We start from the raw sequence: 24,075 nt of genomic DNA, 5'->3' as shown, positions 1-24,075 counted from the left end.
TCTCTCCACTCTCACTCTCTGTGATGTAGAGCTCTGTGTAGATCTCATTCAGGAGTGTTGGTTTTCCCTGCGTCGCTGTTCCCTCATACAGATGGTCAAACTTCTTCATCAGATTTGATCTAAACCTGTGGAGGACTTCATGTCTGAAAAATTAAAATACTGCATTATTAAATAAGCTAATGAGCACAGTGACTTTTATGTATTCTGTATCATAATCAAATAATCTTTTAGAGAATATTAGACCTGAGATCAGTCTTTGTGTCTTCACTCTTATAATCTAATGACTGATTCATAGATGTGTCACTCCTCACAGACACACAGCTGGACTCTGCTTCTGATCTCTTCCTATGATATAATCTATAACAAAGAGAGATTAAAGTCAGTCCTTTCAATTACCATATTTAACATAGTACATACTCATTTATTTATTTAAACAATCTCTTTAAAAAGCACTTCAGGATAATTTATTTTACACTATTTTTATTAATATTAATATATTAAATAGAACTAAGTGCTTTCAAAAATGTCTCTCTGTGTAACATTATATATATTATTATTAAAATATCACAAAGATATATATAAATATGTATTAGCAATGTATAAGAATTTCTCATATTACAGCACAACTACATACAGTATTTTGCTAATATAAAATGTTAAAATGTAATATTTAAACAAATATTTTAAAACAAAATATTTTAACAATCACTTTGAGAAGTACATCATGATCACTTTAAAGTGCACTTCATGATAATTTAATTTACACTATTTTATTATAAAAGATGTTAAATAGAACAGAGTACTTTCACAAATGCATCTCTGTGTAACATTATATATGTTAAAAATATGAGATAATGATAAAAAATATATATAATTTAGCCATGAACAAGAACAATTTCTCATACTGTAGAAAATACAGTACTATAGACACTATTTTGAATATAGAAAATTACATGCTTTAATAATAATTATATAAAATGTACCTGAGATCAGTGTTTGTATCTCCACTCTTTAAACTTTACTGGAGGTTCCATAGACTCCTCACTCCTCACAGACACACAGCTGGACTCTGCTCCGAGAGAATTGGGGAACACGACTCAGTCGGAGTTGTCCCGAAGGGAAGAGTGATCTCTTCTGATGAACTGAACTATAACAGAGAGAGATTAAAGTCAGTACTTTCAATTACCATATTTAACATAGTACATACTCATTTTATTATTTAAACAATCACTTTAAAGTGCACTTTATGATCATTTAATTTACACTTTTATTTACAAAACACACATCAGCACACTTCATTCAGCAGCGCTGCACAGGATTCACTCGGGAAGAATGTCTCTACAGAAGTGTGTGCCAAATTTCAAGCTGGTGGACTCTTGCTTGGAAAGTAAGTGCTTGTGTGTGTGTGTGTGTGTGTGGGGGGGGGGTAAATAATGGTAGTTTTAGATGACCATTGAGATGCATATAATTATAAAACCCTTTATAATCTAAAATAACATTAAACTTATTTCATATTTTCTCTAAACACAGGCAACTTGCAATTCTTGCCAAATTAAAGATATTTTGTGAGTGAATTTGCATGTTATAATTTAAGCATCATTAATGACCCTTTGTGTTTAATTACAAAAAAAAAGATTGATTCATGAAATGAAAGAATGATTTAATAAAACATGAAAATGATTAGTAATGGTCTCTGATTGGGTAAGCCCTCAAAACACTTTTTATTTAGTGGTACATACATGATTGCATCATTTGTAGATTATATTTAAGTATTATTTAGTTTACGCTTACACTTAGTATTTAAAAGGCAACATTACATTCTTCAGGACTCTACGCTTACATTTCTTTTTAGGAGCACCTGTGCTTCTACTTACATTTAGGAACACTTTCTGATCAATGACAGAAATTAACGTTCCATATGAGGCGGTATTTGACTAAGTGATTTGCAGGGCTTTTTTTTTTTTTACTTTATGACATTTTTCTAAATTTATTAAATGTATTTCATCTTTTGTGCCAATAGATTTATCGACTTTTATCAAACATTTTAATTAAACCGTGAATTCAGTTCAAATAATAAGATACAATCAGGAAAAATAAGTTACCAATCAAATTAAATCAGCATCAACAATTAATGCTGGCCGATATATCGAATATTAGCGATAATATTGCAATAATTTTAGATAGCAAATGTGAAATTGCTTAAAATGCAAAAATATTGTGAATATCAAATATTTCAAATTTAAGCATGCTTTCCCAAAAGAAACGAGCTGAACGTCCAAAAAAGGAGACAACATGTTATTGTGTACTGGTCTACACCTCTACTATAAGCTTTCATGAGTGCAGTTACCAGATATCAAGAGTACAAATCCCTGAATCAGAGCTTTGCTGTTACAAGGATACATTTTCTGCCCGTTGTTTTGCTTATTTTAAGCAATCTGACAACTATGGGCACACGCTCACTCCTCATTGCTGAAGCGCCACCGCAGTTTATCTGAAAACAGCGACAAACAAGCTGGAGTTTAGCGATCTAATGAAAGCGTCGTTCAGCCGGTTTGTGTTCTGTCATGAGATCTCGACTGTATTGTTTACGATTGTGATCGCTGAATAAATGCACTTACTCAACCGCTGTGATTTTAATAGGGAAACATAGGCTATGGCAATTTGGAAAAAATTATTATTAGGAATTTATATAATATTTTTCTTTTGTTTTACCAGTTTTTTATAATATAGACAGAGAGAGTGCACAAGACTTTCGTATAATTAATATATATATATATATAAAGCCTATAATGAATTAGTACACTAGATGAGGTAAAATAAACCTGAAGATGTATGAGTCCACATTCTGTTGATTTGTGCTCATGGTGGTGGAGCATCCATGAGACACATTTTCCCAAATTTGCAGAATTAGCTAAAAAAAATTTAAAAAAAAAAAAAATCTGTGTGTTTCAGCAACTAGCTCCCCACCTGAGAGGGTTTTAAGTGCCAGTGGGAATATAGTTTCATACCACAGAGCTTCTCTTCAACCAGAGACAGGTCACAGACTTGTGTACTTAGATAAAAACTTGTGTAAAAAAAACAAATTCTTATCCCAGTTTAATAATTTCCCCCATTAACACAGTGTAAATTGTGAATTGCATGCACTAAAAAAGTTGATGGAATGCACTTTCTGTACTTGTTTTGCACTACTTCAGTTACTTATACATGTGTTCATTTAATAAAAAGCAGTAAGTGATCACTTGGTCTAGATTTTTTTTTAACTGCTTAAAATTTGCACTGAACACTTTGTATTTATTTTGTAACAATAGCTGTTCGGTCTAAATTATTTTGTTGTTGTTTTTTAATGGGGGCAAAAGATCATGTTCTTTTTATTATTTAAAAGCAATTGCAAATGCAAACATATTGCGATACATTGAATATTGTAAACATTTTGACAATATCGACATTATTTTATATATCGCCCAGCCCTATGTCTAGTCCCCCCCATCCCCCTCAAATATAAAAAATATTTAAAAACTGTATTGAACGGTTCTACAAACTATTTTAGTCATTAAACATCCGACTGCATATTATTTTTTTTCAATTATAAAACACTAGACAGAAACTTAGACATCATAAGTGATTTATTTGAGCACTAGAAATATACAATAAGAATAATTTGAGTAAGAAAAATAAATAAGATAAAAAAAAGATTTAACTTTGTATGCCAATTACAGAACATCCTGAGATTTCTAGAAATGCAGCATTTATAATGAATTCTGTTCATACAGTCAATTATCACGTGCTGATGTGCTGATGGCCAGTTATAGAGATGGTAATCATAGAGATGCGCCATAAATCACACTCTATTCATATAGACAGCGTTCATAGACAGCTGTGTTTACACAGTAATAGCGAGCTGATTTGCACTCAAACAGATGGTAATCACGCAGATAGTTATTCAGCTAACGGTACACAATAGTACACAGAACAACAGGCTGAATAGGTGCCCGGTATGTTAACATAACACATTAAAACAGGAGCACTGAGCAGCATAGAGCGCCCTCTCGCGGCTGTAGACGGTAATGTTTTCTCTTGGTTCATTTCTCTTGGTTCATGTCAAATTAATTTTGATAAATAAGTCGCACCTGACTATAAGACGCAGGACCAGCCAAACTATGAAAAAAAGTGCGACTTATAGTCCGGAAAATACGGTACTGCGTTTTCATTATTCATGTTTTGAAGTGTCCTGCTTACACAAATGTAGCAAATACATTCTTTATAAGCTTTCCATTGAAAAACAGTGATCTGTCCTCGATGCTTGAGGCTTAGATCTTTATAATGATATATAGTTTGTCAAGATTAAATTTGTCCCGTTTCATTTAATCTATTCATAAATACTGACACGTGCAAAAAAAGGGGAGTTCAGGACGCCCGCGTCTGGGTGCGGGTTAAGAGCCGCACGGACCCAAAATACCATCACACTCGTATTTTCATTCTGAACTCTTCACGTTCATGTATTACATGACCGACGAAGGAATACATGAATAATCACTAAGTGCAGCATTGACACATTTTTGCGTTCATTTGACCGTTAAGGCGTGCCCCTTGAGCTACAAGATGACTTTACATGTCCGTGTTCTTTTCTGTCTCTGAGCACATATCTCTTCCTGAGGAGCAGCGCAAGTTCTCTTTCATGCTTTTAAAAACATTAATAAATATACTTCGATAAATCAAGCACCTCCCATTTTGCAAATGTCATGTTACACGATTTTACTGATTTACGCTGGAAATTGGGCTTTTATGGAGGAACGAAAGCGCAGCGCTGCAAAAAGGGGGGAATGGGGCGCAATAATTGTTTTATTTCGATTATTGTATTTTCATAATCGTTGGAGGCCATTTTTAAGATTAATTGTGTTTTTTTTTTTTTTGTCGATTAATTGCACCGCCCTATGTTATACCATTTTGCTGTAAGGAATATATAAAAAAAAAAATAAACTAACTAAAGTAATAAATAACCAAAAAATATACACTGCATCTCATTTGCATATTAATGTGCTGTCAGGACGGTATATTGAAAAAAAGAACTGTACTAATGGAAGTAATAATTTGCCAAAATTTCATAATGATATCTAATATCATAAGAATATTGACATATAATTTATTTTATATATAAAGCCATTTCTCTCCTGCAGTTGTACCTTCACTCACTCACATCATTAACACATCCCTTCACACTGGTGTTTTTCCCCTCAGCATTTAGACAGGCTCGTATAACCCCAATCCTTAAGAAACCCACCCTTAACCCTGTAGCGTCTGGACCAATCAGACACACCATTTTAAATTTGATTTAACAAATCAATTATTCATTAGATCAACAAATGATCACAGACCCCTCAGCCAATAAACATAACATGTACAACAAATTCCACGAACCACTCCATACCCATGCCCACCACTGCAACCATGACACCTCAGCAAAACTTTTTACGACCTGAAAGTATGTGGAGAGTATCTTCCTTCTGCTGAGTTCTCTCTGAAACATACTGCTATAAAAATGGACTCTTCTCTAATGAATTCATAGAAAAACTTTTTTTTGAATGAACACACATATACTTCAAGTCATTGTGTATCTTGTTAATGTTTTTTGTATATTGTCTTTTTGTCTTGTATCCTGTTTTATGCATGCTTGTGATAGAACTACTCATTCATGTAATTTTAATCCTATATGTAATCCTACCATGTTTAGTATCTATGAATTCGTCTTCGGATGATCTAAACGAGAGCGTATATTATATGTTGATACCTATGCAACATATTAGTGTTCTAAGAATCTTTCCTTGTTTGTATCAACTTCTGATCCAGTTACATATGCAAATTACCATGCTTTCAGACAAAGGGTCATAAAACTCCCCAGTATTTTTCAAACTCCCACTTGGAATTTCAGCCTTTCTCATTTTCCCTTCCCCTTTCTTCTGCTAAGAGTATGTGAGCTAGAACTCTCTTGGAGTCTGCGCCAGGCCTTCGTGCCCTGAGTTTTCCATTCACCAAAGATCTTCGGATCTCAGGTGATGTCTCTCTTAGTCCTAGTCACTTTCCACTGGGAAGAAACTCCCAATCCCCATCGAGTCAGGACACCTTTGGAATTCATCACTGTTCAAAACCGGAAGAACGTGATCGCGACTCCTAAACCACCGAACCTCCAAACCTTCAAGACTTTGCATCCAGACGCTCATTCCAAGCCAAGGAAAGGCAAGTATCACACATTTAACTAAACGAAACAGAGGTTTAGTATAAGCTATAGAACCCGTTATAAATGGCGCTGATGCTTTTACTCAGGTGGTTAACTGACTGTTTTTCATAGCTTCATTCTCTGGTTTTCTTGATGGTATCATCCATCAAATCTCATTTGCAACAGCCCTCAACAGCTTTTTTCTGCCACCGCGTCTGTAAAGTGCACTTGCGCTTTTGACCGCTGTTACAAAGTTTTTTGCAAACAGCTTTGCTGCATTTGACGGCTCGGGGAAAATGAAAGAAAAACACTGTAGTTAAAAATTTAATATTCACAGATGAAACTTTAGTACTTATGAAGTTGTGTGTGTTTCTTAGAACGAATTCAAGCAGAAAAAAATGTCAAGCCTATGAGCCTGTGCATATATTTTCTACAAGCTACACAGTATTACACCATATTTTAGATTTGACATTTAATAGGTGTGCAGTATTATTTATATAAAATAAATTAGGTGTAATATTATTCTAAAGAAATTGTGGTTTACTGTGCTTCGAAGCATTAAAATGGTAGCCTATTTTAGTGAGCTAGGCTACATGGATTTATATGCAAAATTTTAATATTCTCACATATTAGGCCTATAATTTAATTTATATTTTTAAATTCCTTTAATAAAACAAAATGCATTTTTTGTCACGCACTACTTTGTTAATTATACCTGTCTTTTATTTTGACAGGTAACTTCTTGGGAAAGTTGTTGCGTGTTTTTATAAATTATTTTCTTTATTTTAGTAAAACGTGAGGCACTGTATAATTTCACTCCCATTATTTAGGCCTAATTAAAACAAGAAACGAATAAATTAAACCTGCACAATTTAGCTAAATCATTGAAACTCTAAAGAATGCACTAATTAATAAAACGTCCTCACGTTTAAACTCAAGTTCTCTCATTATAATCAACAAAATACACACAATGTAAAAAAGAGCTTCATTAATTGACAACTTCAGTGATTTTAAAGGGAGCCTTCTTTACTTGCGTTCATATAATTTAAGTAAAGTAGCCTAAAAAATAAAAATAAATAAATAAATTGCAGCCGCATTTAAATGCAGGTGTGTATCATATTCCTAAAAATATCAGAGTGCGAGATTTGTGCGGCGCACATGATGCTGAGTGCAACGAGCAGCATTTATTCTTAATTGTCTACATATTTTATCTTCATTACAAATCTTGTTTGGTTTTATTTTGGATAATTGCATGTAAAAAAAAATTATTTACTTTGTAATGCATATGCAAAATGTGAATTATTAATATTCAAGTGATTGTGTGAAAATTATTAATCTGCATGCATGACAGGGAGATGCCTTCTCGATCACTTGATTTTTTTTCTTGATAATGAAATAACTTAAAATTGGGGTGTCTCACATATGCTACATGAGAAATATATCTACAGAAAGCTTGAAATGTCTACTTTTTGAAATGAAAGTGCCAAACTTTTTTAAAACAAAAGCATTATGTAATCTGTGAAGGTTGCATTTCTCTTTAAAGGCGCGTCCATGTGGAGAGAGTCAGAAGAAGACACCGTGAATTTTATCTTGCAGCCAACAAGAAAATGATTTGTTTTTTAATAATAAAAAATTAAAATGTCTCCTTTTTCACAAGATTATTAGGCTACTTCTGCCTGTGTGGAGAGAGTCAGCACCGTTTGTGCAGCAAAAGAAAACATTTGTTTATTAATGCAAGTGCTTTTTCAGCGCGGAATACATTAAGTCTGGATTATATTTGTAAATTTAATATAAACCTGCGATTAGTTGAATAATGACAAATGAACGACTAGTAACTAGAAATATCTTAGTGGGGGCAGACCTATTAAATACCCTCTAGACATATCAGTTAAAGTTTTTAAAGCAATTTATATGCGTTTGCATATATTCTGCTTTCAGAACGGTCTGTAATGGAGAGATACCTTAACCACTGATTTTTCCTCTGAAACACAAAAACGAAAATTGAAATAAGATTGATATTTTATGTTTTGAGAATGGTCAACCCTTCTCTGCAGATATTGTTGCTTCTGGTTTATGCATATATTGTCTTGCAAATATATTGTCTCCCAAAAACTCTGGTCTTTTTTGTCACATCTGTAACGCATGTGTATTTCCCAAATCTAAAACAGCCTATAAAATATGTTCATAGACGGATACTTTACTGATGTCTGGACTCTTTTTGGGATTTAGAAAAACATGAGATGGTTCAATATATTGGTAATGAATAGGCTACATTCTGTGAGAATTTATATTCACATTTTAAAAAATATGGTATGGAGTTAACAAAATAAAATTAACGCAACAGTTTGCATTTTTTTTTTTTTTTTTTTTTTGTTAAGGCAACTTCTTCTGAAATTAAGTTAAAATAACTAATAAACTGTATTGCGCTATACAGTAGTCAACATTTGAAGTGGATCAAAACCTTTCTTCAAAGTTGTCCTAAATCCAAAATGAGAGGCATTTGTCCTACTTTGCCTAAATCGGCTCTGCAAGTTAGAAAACCTCAAAAGACACTGTCCATATAAAGAGCAAGAGATTCACACCTTTATTTTTCAACCCCCACAAGCTATACAGAACTACCAAAAAACAACCCCCTTCAGCTAAACTGAATTTGGTCTGTTTGTTGGCTGCGAGGAGCAGTTTTTGTCATGTTAGTGGGTTGAAACATGCCTGCACTCACAGCAGCCATACTCTTTTTATTCATTATTATTCTTGCAGCACATATTATAATTTTCACCAGACCATAATAATAACAAATTATCAATTGATAATTAATTATTAATTTAGCGAAAATCATTGTTATTTGTGACCGTAGGCGTTTGAGGAAAAGGCTTTAAGACCAAGCGGAATCCTCCGTCAGCTGCTCCCGCTTCACTGACTCACGCTAACTGACCCAGCTTCACCATCCGCGGTTTGATTTTACAAAATCAGTTTGAGGCGAGTACAACTTATTGATCATAAGCCCGACATTTAGCAAGGCAGGAAAGACATTCAGTCTACCCGAAGGAAGGCGTATTTCCTTGTAAGTTAATGCTGTTAAATAGAGAGTAAAAAAACAACAACAAAAAAAAACACTATCGTAGCCTATTCTTAAACTTGGACCTCTTTATATTGAAGTACAAATCCAAACCAGAAGCAACCTACACTCTGTAAGTGTTCTTTCATTGAAAAGTATGCATTTTATTTATTCACAGGCTATATGATCGAAATAATATTTTAGGCCAAAACTATAAGTGCCATTGTTTAACCCTCTTAACTCCCCTGTTTTGCACATGTCAATATTTACAAATAGATTAAATGAAACGGGACAAAATTTAATCTTGACAAACTAAATATCATTATAAAGATCTAAGCCTCAAGCATCGACAACAGATCGCTGTTTTTCAATGGAAAACTTATAAAGAATGTATTTGCTAAATTTGTGTAAGAAATACACATCAAAACATGAAGAATGAAAACGCAGTACACACCGATTTGTCGTAATAACGAGTCATAAACACATCCACAGCTTTAAATCCCGGTTTAGTTAGGAAGGTAAGGGTCCACTGAACGACATCTCATGGAGCACGTTTAGTCCAACGAAGCAATAACGTTGTAATATGGATGAAATTCAATTCCTCATGTTCTCCAGGGACAGTATTGTTTGTGTCCGTTATGGAATAACTCACGCTCAGAAACTGCATCTTGGTAGTAAAAAAAACTGCATGGTTTTGTAGCGTACGATAAGGGTGTAACGATACGCGTACCGTGTACCGAACGGTTCCCGGGCAAATTCCAAATGGAAGTGATCATCCCTATCCCCTTGGAGTGGGGGACTTTGGAGTGAGCAGGGATAAACATACAAATTAAGCAATCTAATTTAATCAACATCGCAAAAATAACCATTTCAAAACAAACATACATTCAGCTGGGATGTTCCTGTGACAAAGCTGCACGGCGTCCGTCAGCAGATTCGCTGATGGACACCAGCATAAAAAAAAAAAAAGAATTATATATATATATTTTTTTATATATTATATAACATATTTGAAAAACTTTTTTAAAATAAAAAAAAAAATGTTTATTTGCAACAGTTATGCTAACAACAATAAAAGTCATTTATGACATTAAAACAGCATCATCTGCTGACGGACACCGTGCAGCGTTGTCACAGGAACATCCCAGCTGAAGTAATGAGGAAATGACATCGCTCCTTTTGCCAAGTGCATTCCAAACGACAACATAATGGCATGCACGTGCCCTGCTCACTCCAAAGTCCCCACTCCAAGGGGACAGGGATGATCACTTCCATTTGGAATTTGCCCGGGAACCGTTCGGTACACGGTTCAGTCCACTTTAGGGTTGTGACGTACGATGTAGCAAACAGAATGAGACAATCCACAAAAAAAAGTGAAAGATAGGTGGAAGATTGCTTTTTTGAATTCTGGTGCTCTCTCGTGACGGCTCTGACGCACCTCGTCATCTGATGGAGGCAGAACTTAGCAATCGCCTTTTTTCTTTATTTTTTTTATTTTTCAACATTTTTTATATATGTGTGAGTGTGTTTTATGTTGAATGTAGCTGTATCTGCATGATTCCCATCTGTTTAAGTGCAAATCAGCTCGCTATTACTGTGTAATCACAGCTATCGATGTGAACGCCATCTATATGAATAGAGTGTGATTTATGGCGCATCTCTATCTCTATAACTGGCCATCAGCACATCAGCACATAATAATTTACTATATGAACAGAAATCATTGTAAGTGCTGCATTTCTAGTAATCTCAGGATGTACTGTAATTGGCATATAAGGTAAATCTTTTTTATTTTATTTATTTATTTTTCTTACTCAAATTATTCTTATTGTATTTTTCTAGTACTCAAATAAATAACTTATATGATGTCTAAGTTTCTGTATATTGTTTTATAATTGAAAAACTATGCAGTGGTATGTTCAATGACTAAAATAGTTTGTAGAATCCTTCAATACAGTTGGTAAATATTTTTTATATTTGGGGGGTGGGGGGAATAGACATAGAAAATCAGAAAAATGGTTGCAGGAATCTCATTTTTCATGGTATCTTGATTTGAAAGTGTCTATAAATTTTAATATTTTTGAGCATTATCAACTCTGGTTGATAAAAAGTAAAGCCCAAAGGGTCTTCTTTCCAAAGACACCAAAATTATGTGTGTAACACACTGAAGTAAGGAACTGTTACAATTTTAAGTTCGGTAGGGCACTTTCAGCCGTGAGTCCCATTATGGGGGGTCTGGTTAACAGGTTAAAAAAATGCATTTTATAGACCTTCAGTTGTTATGCTTTAAAAAATTCCATGCCATTTGTAATTTCACAGTATTTTCACCTCCCAAACTACTACCCCAATTCTATAGTGGTAATATTTACGATAAAATTTTATTACATTATTCTTTTTATCTTTTTATTTTTTTGAACAATTGTAGCCTACATAAATGGGTGAAGCAAAACAAATATGATAACTTTTGAACTGCAGGCAGATATAGGCCTCTATTATTATACATTACAAATATTTGGATCATCCCTTATTCTTTCCCTTATTTTCTTAAATAATAAACATTATAAATAAAGAATAAAAGAAAGAATCACAATTAGCACTTATTTTCCATTTCTGAAGTTAACTGGCAACCCTAACGATGATGTAATTATCTTTTGACTCCCCTGTCAGTGGCACCTTCCTCAAAAAAACAAAAACAACCACAAAAAAAAAATCTGTTGTAGGAGATATGCGAGCGAATAATAGATTTAAAAAAGAAAAAAAGTGGGTGCTTGGTTTCCGAAATGGAAAATGAATACAGCTCATAAAAAATTATATGACGAAAAAGTCATGATAACATATTACTAATTCATAGAAATAATTTAAGCAATTAAAAAACTTTTTTATACTAGATTTAACTTGAATTTCAAAACTATTAAACTGACTTTAAAATCTCAAGGAGTTGAAACGGTAAAATGTCACAGTGCACGTTAAATCACCTAAATGAACTTGTGTCTTATATAGTATCCAAGACCTTGATTGCATGTTAGCATAAAACTAACAATACAATTAGATTTTTTTTTTTTTTTAATTAACAATTCCTGTATAGAATGTGACAGCAACCTTTATATCAAACATTTTGAAATCGTCCACAGCTGAACAACGCGGGAGGCAGGTTCTGTGCCAGAGCACACGAAGTGAATGCGCATGCACACAAAGTCATTTTCAGATGCAATGAAAAAACAACAACAACAACAAACAAAAAAAAACCTAGATAAAACCATACACGGAACTTGTAAATAGTTAACAACATAGCCTAGATTAGGCCCAGACTCTGTATAATGTAAATTTGTTAACCCACAGTAACACATTGTAACCATTTAATCGTCCTATTTTCGTTTGCTGCATGTTTTTTTTTTTTTAAAAACACGCTAAAAATAAATTAAGTTTATGAGAGGAAAAAAATATAAGTCATGGATTAGTTGCATTTTATTACATTCATAAATAATAACGGCAGGCCTAATAATGTTATAGGCTAATGTATCAAGATTTTTAGTTCCCTTCACTTTACAACAAATCCTTTAAATTTAACAAATTTATCAGAACAGAACAAGAATTAAAAATATATAATTCTAATGGATAAATATAATTGCAGTATATAATAATATAGGCTTAGCTATAAACAAACAAACAAAAAAAAAAGAAAGAAGAAGAATTTAAAGCGAAACATAATATAATAACAGAGTTAATAAGAATTATTTCTAAATGCTGGACCGTTCTTCATTTCGTTCTGCATATGGAACCTGGAGATTTTTTTTTTTTTTTTTTTAACCAATAACGAACCGAAATGAAAACATTTAGCTTTTAATATATATATAGGCCTAGGCTATATAATGTAATGACTGTTTAATAACAATAGCATGCGTAAGAGCCTTTGTGTAAAGGTCTTTCTTTTGATTTTTGATGCGTAGACTGTAGCCTAAGACTATCCCACGTTTTTGAAATTAACTCACTGTAAATGTTTTAATGGTTTTTAAGGATGTTACACATGTTATATTATAATGTTTTTTTACTTTGTCCTTTCATCTCCTTTTACAAACCAACATTTTACAATTACAATCAGTTCACAATCTGTCCCTTTGCGCCACCTGGCGGTAGTTTCGCGATTGATTTTAACACGCGACTGACTTGCAGTAAACCCCGCAGCCCTGCGGCGGTGGTACACGTGGCGGTATTACCCATTCTGGTTGTCCACCTACTGTATATTAGCTTGCGTTAGTGTTTTTAGTTAATAAAAATCTTGTGCACAAGTTACATGAGTTACTGATTCTGCCTTGCAAATCAATGTCCCTTTACGATTCCAATTTTGCTACATGCTCTAATGCATTAATACTGTATGAAAGTATTTTCTGTGGCCACGGAAATATCCTTTCTTAGAGTTGATATGAAATTGCGCTAAGGGTTCACTGGACGAACCATTTAATAATGTTACAGTTACTACTGGCAGCTCATATGAATAATTGTGATTAATCATAATTAATTGTAATTATTTACATACATTTCCCTTTTGAGCTTAATTTACAACTCACCCTTAACCCCATTAATTTGCTTTATTCAACATCAAGAAGATCAGCCCCTTTCTTTGGGAACATGCTTCTAAAAAAAAAGGCCTCTAACACTTGCTTGCTCTATTCTTTTTTCTATTCGGTTTTCTTTTTATCATATAATTAAAAAGACCCTTGCTACATGTACTACGTCAAGCTAACTGAGACTTGTTACAGCACTTGCATATCATTGCTCTTTAGTTGATTTTGATTGCTTCCATTGTCCTCATTTGTAAGTCGCTTTGGATAAAAGCATCTGCTAAATGTAATGTATTTTCTCTGCAGTGGACATGTATGAAATGATGTCCTTTGTTTCATAACAGGAAGTCATATTTTACATTTAAGCATTTAGCAGACGCTTTTATCCAAAGCGACTTACAGTGCATTCAGGCTTATGTGTGTTCCCTGGGAATCGAACCCACGATCTTTGGCACTGCTAATGCAATGCTCCACCACTGAGCCACAGGAACTTTTTTGATTTGAAAAAATGAATCAGATTTAAATGACAATTATATTTCCATAAGGATGTAAGATTTTTTCACTAAATTAATGTCAGCCATCTTTAAAGACCAAGGAGAGGGAGTGGTCATGGGTGAAACTTCGGTCACCGTGATTCTGCCAAGCAAGACGTGCTCCTGGATCAACATTATTGTCCGAAAATATAGACCTAACCCTATCCCTATCCATAATTTATCCCTAAAATCAGAGGGAAATGATGGTTTAATAACAAGGGTGTAGAAGCACCTAATGAATTCTGATTGGTTGCTTGGAATGTTGATCCAGGAACATGTTGCACTTGGTGAAATCACGTTCAGCGCTGGGGAAATTTAGATGGTATTTTCTTTTCATCTTGCCTCTGCCGTGACACTTCCATCTCTGAGAAGCCCTGAATGTGCTCTGTACAGGACACCCAGCCTTAACACTGTGACATGTGAGGTCTCAGAGAAATTCACTAAAATATAACGTCCACTACAGAGACAAAAACTCCATCCCTGGGTCTCAGGAGGATATTAAACGATTTGATTTAAATAACTCTATTTATACTTGATGAAACTGAAACCGCAATAGCTGGCAGCAAGTCACTGAATCATTTGTTTAATCGATTCGTTCAAACATCTGATTCATTTAGGAACGAAGCATGAATGGGTAACTGAATCATTGACTCACTAGATTCGTTAAAAAAAAAAAAAACCAAAAAAAAAAAACACACATTCATTCATAAATGAAACCGCTGCTGTGTTTGCCTGGAGATGCGCAGCGGCTCAGCTGTGTTTGGAAACTATTTTCACTGACGAAATAGAGCTAGGGCTGTGCGATATGGACAAAAAAAAAAACATATTGCTATTTCTTTGATCAATTTTGCGATTTTAACCACGATTTTGACACACACAGACATGCTTTACAGTCATAAATGCATTCAGTATGAATTTGAAACATATTTCTAAAAGAAAAACATGTCGTTAACATGTCTCTAGAACAGACATAAGTCAAAATAATCACTAAGTAAAGGTGTGACAAAATGTCTAGACACATGGCAAGAAAATATAAATAAATAAATAAATCCGTGTCCAGGGATTTCTTTTTTTCTTTTTGGCAATGCATTGGTCATGGAGCTCATTGTAGCAGTGCCTCAGGTGTTGAAATAGATTTGTTATACATTATACAGGTTCACACGTACTCCGTCTGCAGTTCGTATTTTTTTTACTGGAGGTTCCATAGACCCCTCACAGTTATTGTAACGCAAAAGCAGAATAGAGCAAAACCAGACAACAGTGTTCAATGGAAGTCATTAAATATTATCTTTTGTATAAAATAAAAAATGTATAAAACTGTTGTATAAATGCAGTGTCACATTTGCAAACTCGGTTTATAATCATTAAAAAGTTGTCACTCATCTTAGTTCATCGCGATCTCACAAACTTTCGTTATAATTAGTGAATCTCTCTACACTGCACACTGAATCTATTAGCCTATTTACATCATCTCTACACTTTTTTTTGTTATAATGAGGGGATCTGAGCTTGAATGACTCAGCACTGAACAGAAACTTTAGTCTGCTTTCACGATCTGCGCTGTGAGGAGAAGCATTTCTATTGGCTGCAGTCTGCTGGTATTATGGCCAATCACAAAAGCTGACATTACGCAGCAAACCATAGACACAAATATTAGCTACATTTATGTGCAGAACTGGGATCGCTTTCGCAGACTTTTGAATGGGTAAAATATAGAAATCATTTACAAATAAACCTAAGCAGTTGGAAATGAACTCCCTGGACTCCGTTTAACATGAGATTGAGTGAAACTCTGTGTGTTATGCCCCTTTAAAATATCAGACAAAATATTTAAAGATAGAGATAACATGATCTTTATAACATAAAATGACATGCTATAATTATATTTCTATAAAAATGTACCTGAGATCAGTCTTTGTATCTCCACTCTTAAACTTTACTGGAGGTTCCATAGACTCCTCACTCCTCACAGACACACAGCTGGACTCTGCTCCTGATCTCTTCCTATGATATAATCTATAACAAAGAGAGATTAAAGTCAGTCCTTTCAGTTACCATATTAAACAAAGTACATCTTCATTTATTATTTAAACGATCACACTGAAGCTGTGGCCTAATGGTTAGAGAGTTGGACTTGTAACCCGAAGGTCGCAGGTTCGAGTCTCGGTGCTGGCAGGAGTTATAAGTGGTGGGAGTGAATGAACAGCTCTCTTCCACCCTTGAGCAAGGCACTGAACCCCCAGTTGCTCCCCGGGCGCTGGATATATAGCTGCCCACTGCTCCGGGTGTGTGTTCACGGTGTGTTCACTTCTCACTGCTGTGTGTGTGCACTTGGAGGGGTTAAATGCAGAGCACCAATTCCGAGTATGGGTCACCACACTTGGCAAATGTTACAACTTTCACTTTAATTATATATGTTAAAATATCAGATAAAAATAAAAAAGTATAATTTAGCAATGTACAAGAATTTATCATATTGTAGAAAATCCAGTACTACAGAGTTGCTATGATTATATTTCTATAAAAATGTACCTGAGATCAGTCTTTGTATCTCCACTCTTAAACATTTCTGGAGGTTCCATAGACTCCTCACTCCTCACAGACACACAGCTGGACTCTGCTCCTGATCTCTTCTGATGAACTGAACTATAACAGAGAGATTGAATGTTTCATGAGGATTATAATCATCAAAAACACTAAATGATGAGTCATTTTTTAAATAAAATCTTCATTTTAACTTAAAAAAATCTCCAGACACAAAAACACGAAGGAGACTCCCATCTCTCATCATTGAAGGTGATTTAATACAGTGTTTATTCAAAGTACCTGCATCCTGGAGAAAACTCTTGATCTGTGGATGTTTGTGGCCTATATTATTATACATTACAAATATTTGGATCGTCCCTTATTATTTCCCTTATTTTCTTAAAGAATAAACATTATAAATAAAGAATAAAAGAAAGAATCTCTATTAGCCCTTATTTTCCATTTCTGAAGTTAACTGGCAACTATAATGATGATGTAATTATCTTTTGACTCCCCTGACAGTGAAACCTTGCTCAAAAAAAAAAAAAAAAAAAAAAAAAAAAAATAAAAACCTGTTGTAGGAGATATGCGAGCAATTAATAGATTTACAAAAAGAAAAAAGTGGGTGCTTGGTTTCCGAAATGGAAAATGAATACAGCTCATAAAAAATTATATGACGAAAAAGTCATGATAACATATTACTAATTCATAGAAATAATTTAAGCAATTAAAACCTTTTTATACTAGATTTAACTTGAATTTCAATACTATTAAACTGACTTTAAAATCTCAAGGAGTTGAAACGGTAAAATGTCACAGTGCACGTTAAATCACCTAAATGAACTTGTGTCTTATATAGTATCCAAGACCTTGATTGCATGTTAGCATAAAACCTAACAATACAATTAGATTTTTTTTTTTTTTTAATTAACAATTCCTGTATAGAATGGGACAGCAACCTTTATATCAAACATTGTGAAATCGTCCACAGCTGAACAACGCGGGAGGCAGGTTCTGTGCCAGAGCACACGAAGTGAATGCGCATGCACAAAGTTATTTTCAGATGCAATGAAAAAAAAAAGAAAAAAAAAAAAACCTTGGATAAAACCATACACGAAACTTGTAAATAGTTAACAACATAGCCTAGATTAGGCCCAGACTCTGTTCCTAAGTATATAATGTAAATTTGTTAACACACAGTAACTAATTTTTAACCGATTAATCGCCTATTTTCGTTTGCTGCATGTTTTTTTTTTTAAAAAACACGCTAAAAAATAAATTAAGTTTGTGAGAGGAAAAAAAATGTCATGTATAAGTTGCATTTTATTACATTCATAAATAATAACGCCTAATAATGTTATAGGCTAATGTATCAAGATTTTTAGTTCCCTTCACTTTACAACAAATCCTTTAAATTTAACAAATTTATCAGAACAGAAGAAGAATTAAAAATATATAATTCTAATGGATAAATATAATTGCAGTATATAATAATATAGGCTTAGCTATAAACAAACACAAAAAAAAAAAAAAAGAAGAAGAAGAATTTAAAGCGAAACATAATATAATAACAGAGTTAATAAGAATTATTTCTAAATGCTGGACCGTTCTTCATTTCGTTCTGCATATGGAACCTTTTTTTTTTTTTTTTTTTATATTTTAATATCGAACCGAAATGAAAACATTTAGCTTTTAATATATATATAGGCCTAGGCTATATAATGTAATGACTGTTTAATAACAATAGCATGCAGTAAGAGCCTTTGTGTAAAGGTCTTTCTTTGAATTTTTGATGCGTAGACTAGCCTAAGACTATCCCACGTTTTGAAATTAAGTCACTGTACATCTTCAAATGGTTTTTAAGTATGTTAAGATGTTATATTATAATGTTATTGTTGTTTTACTTCGTCCTTTCATCTCCATTAACAAACCAACATTTTACAATTACATTCAGTTCACAATCTGTCCCTTTGCGCCACCTGGCGGTAGTTTCGCGAATGATTTTAACACACGACTGACTTGCAGTTAACGCCGCGGCCCTGCGGCGGTGGTACACGTTGCGGTATTACACATTCTGGTTGTCCACCTACTGTATATTAGCTTGCGTTAGTGTTTAGTTAATAAAAATCTTGTGCACAAGTTACATGAGTTACTGATTCTGCCTTGCAAATCAATGTCCCTTTACGATTCCAATTTTGTTACCATGATCTAATGCATTAATACTGTATGAAAGTATTTTCTGTGGCCACGGAAATATCCTTTCTTAGAGTTGATATGAAATTGCGCTGAGGGTTCACTGGACGAACCATTTAATAATGTTACAGTTACTACTGGCAGCTCATATGAATAATTGTGATTAATCATAATTAATTGTAATTATTTACATACATTTCCCTTTTGAGCTTAATTTACAAACTCACCCTTAACCCATTAATTTGCTTTATTCAACATCAAAGAAGATCAGCCCCTTTCTTTGGGAACATGCTTCTAAAAAAAAAGGCCTCTAACACTTGCTTGCTCTATTCTTTTTCTATTCGGTTTTCTTTTTATCATATAATTAAAAAGACCCTTGCTACATGTACTACGTCAAGCTAACTGAGACTTGTTACAGCACTTGCATATCATTGCTCTTTTGTTGATTTTGATTGCTTCCAGTGTCCTCATTTGTAAGTCGCTTTGGATAAAAGCATCTGCTAAATGTAATGTATTTTCTCTGCAGTGGACATGTATGAAATGATGTCCTTTGTTTCATAACAGGAAGTCATATTTTTACATTTAAGCATTTAGCAGACGCTTTTATCCAAAGCGACTTACAGTGCATTCAGGCTTATGTGTGTTCCCTGGGAATCGAACCCACGATCTTTGGCACTGCTAATGCAATGCTCCACCACTGAGCCACAGGAACTTTTTTTGATTTGAAAAATGAATCAGATTTAAATGACAATTATATTTCCATAAGGATGTAAGATTTTTTTCACTAAATTAATGTCAGCCATCTTTAAAGACCAAGGAGAGGGAGTGGTCATGGTGATGAAACTTCGGTCACCGTGATTCTGCCAAGCAAGACGTGCTCCTGATCAACATTATTGACCAAAAATATAGACCTAACCCTATCCCTACCCATAATATATCACTAAAGTCAGCGGGAAATGATGGTTGAATAACAAGAAGCACCTAACTCCTGGTTGTAAGGCTAAACTTGACATTTCCTGTAAACTTATCCCTAAATTCTGATTGGTTAATTGGAATGTTGATCCAGGAACATGTTGCACTTGGTGAAAATCACGTTCACCGTGACACTTCCATCTCTGAAAAGCCCCGAATTTGTTCTTTACAGGACATCCAGCCTTAAAACTGTGACATGTAAGGTCTCAGAGAAATTCACTAAAATATAACGTTCTCTACAGATACAAAAACTCCATAGCTGGGTCCCAGGAGGATATTAAACGATTTGATTTAAATAACTCTATTTATACTTGATGAAACTGAAACCCGCAATAGCTGGCAGCAAGTCACTGAATCATTTGTTTAATCGATTCGTTCAAACATCTGATTCATTTAGGAACGAAGCATGAATGGGTAAACTGAATCATTGACTCACTAGATTCGTTTAAAAAAAAAAAAACAGAGTTATGATTTGTATGATAATTCTCCCTGTGCTTGATTGAGTTATGATTTGTATGATTGCGCAGCGGCTCAGCTGTGTTTGGAACTATTTTCACTGACGAAATAGAGCTAGGGCTGTGCGATATGGGACAAAAAAAAAAAAACATATTGCTATTTCTTTGATCAATTTTGCGATTTTAACCACGATTTTGACACACACAGACATGCTTTACAGTCATAAATGCATTCAGTATGAATTTGAAACATATTTCTAAAAGAAAAACATGTCGTTACATGTCTCTAGAACAGACATAAGTCAAAAATAATCACTAAGTAAAGGTGTGACAAAATGTCTAGACACATGGCAAGAAAATATAAATAAATAAATAAATCCGTGTCCAGGGATTTCTTTTTTTCTTTTTTGCCATGCATTGGTCGTAGAGCTCATTGTAGCAGTGCCTCAGGTGTTGAAATAGATTTGTTATACATTATACAGGTTCACACGTACTCCGTCTGCAGTTCGTATTTTTTTACTGGAGGTTCCATAGACCCCTTACAGTTATTGTAACGCAAAGCAGAATAGAGCAAAACCAGACAACAGTGTTCAATGGAAGTCATTAAATATTATCTTTTGTATAAAATAAAAAATGTATATAAAACTGTTGTATAAATGCAGTGTCACATTTGCAAACTCGGTTTATAATCATTAAAAAGTTGTCACTCATCTTAGTTCATCGCGATCTCACAAACTTTCGTTATAATTAGTGAATCTCTCTACACTGCACACTGAATCTATTAGCCTATTTACATCATCTCTACACTTTTTTTGTTATGTTAATGAGGGGATCTGAGCTTGAATGACTCAGCACTGAACAAAAACTTTAGTCTGCTTTCACGATCTGCGCTGTGAGGAGAAGCATTTCTATTGGCTGCAGTCTGCTGGTATTATGGCCAATCACAAAAGCTGACATTACGCAGCAAACCCATAGACACAAATATTAGCTACATTTATGTGCAGAACTGGGATCGCTTTCGCAGACTTTTGAATGGGTAAAATATAGAAATCATTTTACAAATAAACCTAAGCAGTTGGAAATGAACTCCCTCCCTGGACTCCGTTTAACATGAGATTGAGTGAAACTCTGTGTGTTATGCCCCTTTAAAATATCAGACAAAATATTTAAAGATAGAGATAACATGATCTTATAACATAAAATGACATGCTATAATTATATTTCTATAAAAATGTACCTGAGATCAGTCTTTGTATCTCCACTCTTAAACTTTACTGGAGGTTCCATAGACTCCTCACTCCTCACAGACACACAGCTGGACTCTGCTCCTGATCTCTTCCTATGATATAATCTATAACAAAGAGAGATTAAAGTCAGTCCTTTCAGTTACCATATTAAAAACAAAGTACATCTTCATTTATTATTTAAACGATCACACTGAAGCTGTGGCCTAACGGTTAGAGAGTTGGACTTGTAACCCGAAGGTCGCAGGTTCGAGTCTCGGTGCTGGCAGGAGTTATAAGTGGTGGGAGTGAATGAACAGCTCTCTTAAACCCTTGAGCAAGGCACTGAACCCCCAGTTGCTCCCCAGGGCGCTGGATATATAGCTGCCCACTGCTCCGGGTGTGTGTTCACGGTGTGTTCACTTCTCACTGCTGTATGTGTGCACTTGGATGGGTTAAATGCAGAGCACCAATTCCGAGTATGGGCTACCACACTTGGCAAATGTTACAACTTTCACTTTAAATATATATGTTAAAATATCAGATAAAATATAAAAAGTATAATTTAGCAATGTACAAGAATTTATCATATTGTAGAAAATCCAGTACTACAGAGTTGCTATGATTATATTTCTATAAAAATGTACCTGAGATCAGTGTTTGTATCTCCACTCTTAAACATTTCTGGAGGTTCCATAGACTCCTCACTCCTCACAGACACACAGCTGGACTCTGCTCCTGATCTCTTCTGATGAACTGAACTATAACAGAGAGATTTAATGTTTCATGAGGATTATAATCATAGACTCCCATCTCTCATCATTGAAGGTGATTTAATACACTTCATTTTAACTTAATCTCCAGACACAAAAACACGAAGGAGACTCCCATCTCTCATCATTGAAGGTGATTTAATACAGTGTTTATTCAAAGTACCTGCATCCTGGAGAAAACTCTTGATCTGTGGATGTTTGTGGCCTATATTATTATACATTACAAATATTTGGATCGTCCCTTATTATTTCCCTTATTTTCTTAAAGAATAAACATTATAAATAAAGAATAAAAAAGAAAGAATCTCTATTAGCCCTTATTTTCCGTTTCTGAAGTTAATTGGCAACCCTAATGATCATGTAATTATCTTTTGACTCCCCTGACAGTAGCACCTTCCTCAAAAAAAAAAAAATTAAAAAAAAAAAAAAAATCCTGTTGTAGGAGATATGCGAGCAATTAATAGATTTACAAAAAGAAAAAACTGGGTGCTTGGTTTCCGAAATGGAAAATGAAGACAGCTCATAAAAAATTATATGACGAAAAAGTCATGATAACATATTACTAATTCATAGAAATAATTTAAGCAATTAAAACCTTTTTATACTAGATTTAAGTTGAATTTCAATACTATTAAACTGAATTTAAAATCTCAAGGAGTTGAAATGGTAAAATGTCACAGTGCACGTTAAATCACCTAAATGAACTTGTGTCTTATATAGTATCCAAGACCTTGATTGCATGTTAGCATAAAACTAACAATACAATTAGATTTTTTTTTTTTTTTAATTAACAATTCCTGTATAGAATGGGACAGCAACCTTTATATCAAACATTGTGAAATCGTCCACAGCTGAACAACGCGGGAGGCAGGTTCTGTGCCAGAGCACACAAAGTGAATGCGCATGCACAAAGTCATTTTCAGATGCAATGAAAAAACAACAACAACAACAAAAAAAACCTAGATAAAACCATACACGAAACTTGTAAATAGTTAACAACATAGCCTAGATTAGGCCCAGACTCTGTTCCTAAGCATATCATGTAAGTTTGTTAACCCACAGTAAATAATTTTAACCGATTAATCGCCTATTTTCGTTTGCTGCATGTTTTTTTTTTTTTAAAACACACCCTAAAAAATAAATTAAGTTTGTGAGAGGAAAAAAAAAATATAAGTCATGGATTAGTTGCATTTTATTACATTCATAAATAATAACGGCAGGCCCTAATAATGTTATAGGCTAATGTATCAAGATTTTTAGTTCCCTTCACTTTACAACAAATCCTTTAAATTTAACAAATTTATCAGAACAGAACAAGAATTAAAAATATATAATTCTAATGGATAAATATAATTGGAGTATATAATAATATAGGCTTAGCTATAAACAAACAAAAAAAAAAAAAAAAAAGAAGAAGAAGAATTTAAAGCGAAACATAATATAATAACAGAGTTAATAAGAATTATTTCTAAATGCTGGACCGTTCTACATTTCGCTCTGCATATGGAACCTTTTTTTTTTTTTTTTTTTTTAACCAATAACGAACCGAAATGAAAACATTTAGCTTTTAATATA

General features: G+C 33.8%; 1 protein-coding gene across 1 annotated transcript in view; it reads right to left on the bottom strand.

The window, feature by feature from the left end:
* Positions 1-227: 227 nt before the first annotated feature.
* The window catches only part of LOC122138363, a 40,415-nt gene continuing 16,567 nt past the window's right edge, over positions 228-24,075 (bottom strand). The window contains exons 4-9 of the mRNA XM_042730455.1: positions 22,375-22,488; positions 21,742-21,855; positions 16,891-17,004; positions 16,261-16,374; positions 1,130-1,147; positions 228-339 (exon numbers count right to left, since the gene is read on the bottom strand). Of these exons, the coding sequence (XP_042586389.1) occupies positions 228-339; positions 1,130-1,147; positions 16,261-16,374; positions 16,891-17,004; positions 21,742-21,855; positions 22,375-22,488 (586 nt within the window). The remainder of the gene's footprint in view (positions 340-1,129; positions 1,148-16,260; positions 16,375-16,890; positions 17,005-21,741; positions 21,856-22,374; positions 22,489-24,075) is intronic.

This window comes from Cyprinus carpio, chromosome B9 (assembly GCF_018340385.1).
Source record: "Cyprinus carpio isolate SPL01 chromosome B9, ASM1834038v1, whole genome shotgun sequence".
NCBI classification, from domain to species: Eukaryota; Metazoa; Chordata; class Actinopteri; order Cypriniformes; family Cyprinidae; genus Cyprinus; species Cyprinus carpio.
The sequence above is the reverse complement of the archived record's forward strand: the minus strand, read 5'-3'. Positions and strand labels throughout refer to the sequence as shown.